This window comes from Cibotium barometz, chromosome 11, assembly GCF_041138505.1.
Source record: "Cibotium barometz isolate CiBa-2024 chromosome 11, ASM4113850v1, whole genome shotgun sequence".
NCBI lineage: Eukaryota > Viridiplantae > Streptophyta > Polypodiopsida > Cyatheales > Cibotiaceae > Cibotium > Cibotium barometz.
Window position 1 is genome coordinate 13350869 of NC_141056.1, and position 4991 is coordinate 13355859.

General features: G+C 43.3%; 1 protein-coding gene across 1 annotated transcript; it reads right to left on the bottom strand.

Moving 5' to 3' along the window:
* Positions 1-1320: 1320 nt before the first annotated feature.
* On the bottom strand, positions 1321-4634 carry LOC147633780 (uncharacterized). The gene is made up of 2 exons (XM_086804811.1): positions 2740-4634; positions 1321-2521 (listed from the first exon to the last, which is right to left on the bottom strand). Exon 1 carries the CDS (start codon positions 4354-4356, stop codon positions 2791-2793), a length of 1566 nt encoding a protein of 521 aa, XP_086660937.1. The 5' UTR covers positions 4357-4634; the 3' UTR covers positions 1321-2521; positions 2740-2790.
* Between the last annotated feature and the right edge of the window lie 357 nt (positions 4635-4991).

Here is a 4991-nt window from a genome sequence, read left to right on the forward strand (position 1 = left end):
CTTGTAAGCACAAACAATCTATTATTTTGCAACCAGTTTCTCAGCATTTAGGCTTTCTCCTTGTGTGTCAATGCCCTATATTGTACTCCTAGTTGCATAGCAAAACCACTTTGATTTAAAAGAGGTGGTAGCTTGCATTTACCCTCCAGTGGTTTGTTGACAATTTTGTCGATGGCCCACCGGCTTTGCGAAATATAGGTGCCTAGGGTATTCAATATAGGGACTGAGCAAGGTCTGGACAATAAACATGTGAAAAGGGTGTGCAAGGCCAACTATGTAGCTCTTATAATTGTGAATAAAAGCAGAAATGACAGGGCATCTGAATGGTTGGTTACAAAGGCTCTTGTAATTGGGTGTTAAGGATTGATGCTCTTAATAGATTATGTTTGGCAAACAAGGACTGAACAAGCTAGGGATGACTCAGCACATACTGGGCAATGCTCTTGATGTACCATGTATTCTTTTTTTAAAAAGAATCACTACTACAAGACACATGCCTAAGAGGGCCTCTGGTTCACTAGGGTTCAGTCAAGAGCAAGTGTGCTCCAAAGGGGTGATTTGTAAAGCCAGACCTAAGACTCTTAGATGGTATAAGAAGACCAAACAGGAAAAAAACACTGGAGCTCCCCACCGGAGGAAGACCTGATATCAAAGGGTAGGCTAAAGGAGATAAGTTTGTTGGTGAGTCTCCAAAAGGGGCTACTGTCTTTGCCCTCTTGTACTGTGGCATGCAACTTGGGTATCAGCTGAGATGGGGCTAGTCATCCTTTAGAGAAGAAGACGAGATGGGGAAGCTGGTTTGTATGCTGTTAAACTATGAAGGCTAGAATGGTGTGTATGACAGCAATGGCTTTTAGTTCCAATGGTATTGTTTTGCAGCTACTATATGATATAGCAAGTTGTAAAAGCAGGAGGATTCTGTAAGGCAGCCGTATGAAGTATTTGTAAAGGCAGTTACAGTAATATATATATATAAACATTTCCCCCCCCCAAAAAAAATAGTTATCTTTATTTTGATTGGTTGAAAAATATGTTTCTTTGGAGCACTGCCAACAAGTTTTGTGAGAAAGTCGTCTGGATTGGAAAGCACAGACAACCTAGAGACACTTCATTCTCAGCATTGGGATCAATTAAGATAGAAACTGGCTATCTTCATCAATTCAAGTTTTGCCTTACACCACTTGGCTCACCAAATGTTGTGCTTTACTTAGAGCCTCTTCCCACGGCCGATTTGTACTGGCCAAAATTAAGAAAAACCCCATAGTTAAAAAAATTAAGAAAAACCCCATAATTAAAAAAATCGGCTGAGATTTTAAGTAGCCCTTATCTTAAAGAATGATTTTCCATATATTTTAGTTATACAACTGACATATTGTAGAGATTTCGAAAACAAAAACCGGACAGATTTAAGAGTTGTCCTTCTTTTGATTGGTTGAAAAGTATGTTTTTTTCGAGCACTGGAGCGGTCTTCAACAGAGGCTAACATGACCCATTTCTCACCTTTGTGTCCAGAGACGCATATGAAGCAACCCTTAGCATAGGTAGCCCTTTGGGTATCTGCACACCCTCCAAGGTACTTCAATGACATTGATGCCGAAGTTTATCAAAAGGCAAAACCATGAAGTGGGTTTTGGCTACACAAGCTGATGACCAAATGTACAATGCTTTAAACAACCACTAGTTCTGCACCCGCTCGCTGCTGCGGCACTGCCCCACCTGTGCACAGTCTGCCCTTTTGTACACCCCTTCCACGTGGCTAGAGGAGGAGGAGAGGAGATGGTTTTAGAGGAGATGCTAGAGAGAGTGACACGTGGCAGGGGAAAATCTGTGCGTAATAGAATAGATTTTCAAGCTTTGCAGCAGCAAAATCTCCGAGCTTGCTGCAAAGAGAGGATAGAGGTGATAGGAGAAGAAGCACATACTATGGGCAAAGGGGGTAAATTTGGCTTAAAAACAGTTTTGTGGAAGTAGAGTGGCAAACAAATTGAATCCGAAGGATAGCCAAAATATCAACACAAAACTGCAGACTTCTTAAGAACTTTACAGCTGACCATACTGTTGTAGAGGCTAAGAGGCATTTGCAATGGTGAAATCGAAGGAAAACAACGTTCTGATTTGCCCTGTGGGATCATAAGACCCCTCTCCAAGTCATCACCATGTGACATACAACATACATTCATGTCATGCTAAGAATTATTAGTGATATACCCACATGAAACATCCCACAGCCAGCTGGAAGGCATGAAGACTGCATCTGCATCAGATAATAATCATCAATGGCATACATATGTTGTCATCATAAATCATGATGACTCTCGATTTATGATGACTCTCTGCAATTAGCATTGACAACATACATATGTCATCACCATGGATCATAAGATCTGTATGGACTCATCATCATCAATGGCATACATTTCTCTTTGCAGTCATCATCAAAAGGGCATACGTTTGTCATCACCATGGACCATGGGACATCTGTGGAATCATCAGCGGTGTACATGTGTTGTCTAAGACATTTCTGCAATCAAAATCCAAGCGGTATACATACATGATCTTTAGTCCTTGCTGAAACCATCATCGAATTAGCAAATATATGTCATCACTATTGATCATAAGACCTCTCTGCAACGATATGTAGAGTTAAGAAGCAAGTAATCTAGGACCCAATGTGAAAAATTTGCACAATGGGTCATAAGTCCACAATGCAATCATGCATCATCAGCATAAAGCACGAACCATGTGTTTCCATGGCAGTTCGAAGCATATGACACCGAGTAAGATTGAAAATCATACATTAGATCGCCGCCCTCGGTCAAGCAGACCTTCCATTATCACCTTCTTCTTGTACTCAGGGGACTGCAAGTCATATTTGCCACTGCCAACGCCTGTCATGGCTTTTTTGCTCTTTATTTTGGTGTTAAGGGGGGTGGGGCTGGTGGTGTTGTCATCATGTCTATGGTGATGGCTTCTGACAAAGGGCTTGTCTCCCACTGCCTTCCTCAAGCCAGGCAGCATATACCACCAGCATACAACGCCGATAATCGCAGCAACATAACCCATCACAAGGCCACTCAGACCCAATACTAGCCCTGCAGCTGTAAGAGCATGGACTAGAAAACTCTCCTTTTTTCCCTTCTCAGATGCCATTTCCCTTACCATAGAAGAAGAGCTTCTCATCACCTTCTGTGAATTGGCCCTCTGCACCAACATATCTTCTTTGATATCCATGTGGGCCGCTTGGTCGTGGAAACCTGGCAGCTTCAGGGGTGCTCCTTCCACGGAGAAGGGTTTTATGGGCTGCCTGGAATCTCTGGGAGTGCTGGGGGCAGAGCAGATCTTGGGAAACCCTTTGACCTTGCATTTATTATTCTGCTTGGTAGCTTGTGGGGAGTCCATCTCTTTGAAATGCTCTCTGGCAACTTGATCAGACAGAGCATTTTTGCTTGCAATTCTCACTGGAGCAGGAGATGAAGGCAAAGGCGACAGGTAGGCTTGCAATGAAGATGAAGAAGAGGCCATACCCAATGGGGAAAAAGAGAGAGAAAAAGAAGAAGAAGGGTTAGAGGCGGACATAGCGGCAGATGGGTGAGCTATGGTAACACTTACCTCTTTGGGCAAATTTGCCCTGTCTGTAGAAGGTAGACTCTTCATCATAGGCTTGGCAGGCCATCTCATCATAACAACATTGCTGGCTATGGCTGTTGCCATGCCTATACCCAAAGCAGCAGCCTTTACCACCCATAGAACCCCTGCTGTGGCTGCCATCAAGTACCTCCAATTCCCACTGTGGTAAACCTTTGTTTCCCTTTCATTTGCAGCAATGTGCTCTACTTCTGATGAAGCAGGATAAATATCTGTGTTTTCCGCCAGATCACTCTTCTCTTTACTAATCAAGCCACCCAAAGAGGTCTTATCTTCGCTAACCAAACCACCCAATTGGTTCTTGCCTTCACTAATCAAACCACCCAGCTGGGTTTTGCCTTCACTAACCAAGCCACTCGGATAGGTCTCGCCTTCACTGATTAGACCACCCAAAGCAGGCTTATCTCCACTAATCTCAGCACCCAAAGCAGGTTTACCTTCACTAATAGAAGCTGTTGCTGCTGCTGTTGCTCTTTTGAGGGTTTGGTTTTTTTTCTTTGATGATGGGGAGATGATGATGGGGATCCATTTGCTGTGAGACCCAATGGCAAATTTCACCACGGACAATGGGGTGCCCAATTGGGCGGCCAATTTTTCTCTCTTTGCTTCAAGCTCTGCAGAAACAGCGGCAAATTTGTCCAGCCCTTGGCCAGCATAAGGGTTTGAACTGGCCTTTTTAGACCTCCTATAGCGCCACCTCAGGGCAGCCATGGCTTCTCTCTCAATGCAGCCAGTTCTGTTACGATCTAAGTTGGCGATTTTCGGCCAAATTGTGCGATTCGCTAGCTGATTATCTGGTAGAAATAAGCGATTAATTGGCTGATGAAAAAGGGTTTTTGATCTATTTGGGCGGCCAACCAGCTATTAAGGCAGGGTTTCGGACCTAATAGAGTGACATTGGCCGATTAATGAGGAGAGAAGGGAGATTAACGAGATGATTAAACATTCATGCGAGTAGGTAAAGATGAAGGAAATAAGATTTATCAGCCAATGGGCACACATTGCTCAAGAAGAAATGCTTGAGACGTAGCCGGCGCTCCTACTAGTAGCTCTAGTTAAGCTAACCATGGTTGATCCCGTTGACCAATCGCCCCCTTGTGGTTTCAAACTTTGTGTCCGGACGAGTATTGGAAGCCCATCAATGATGAGAGATGATTGGAGGCGTCCTCAAGGCTCACATCCTTGTGTGTCGCACAAGAAAAAAAAAGAGTCGACTCACTAAACTAGGGATGACCTCGATCTAAAGGCATTTCTCTTTTATATATATATATATAAAGAATTGGACTTAATATATATGCACAGTTCACGATTTTTTTGGGAATAGATAAGATTTTTTGGGAAAAGAT

Coding starts and splice junctions, on each gene's coding strand:
- LOC147633780 (XM_086804811.1), bottom strand. CDS start 4,356: ATGGCTGCCCTGAGGTGGCGCTATAGGAGGTCTAAAAAGGCCAGTTCA.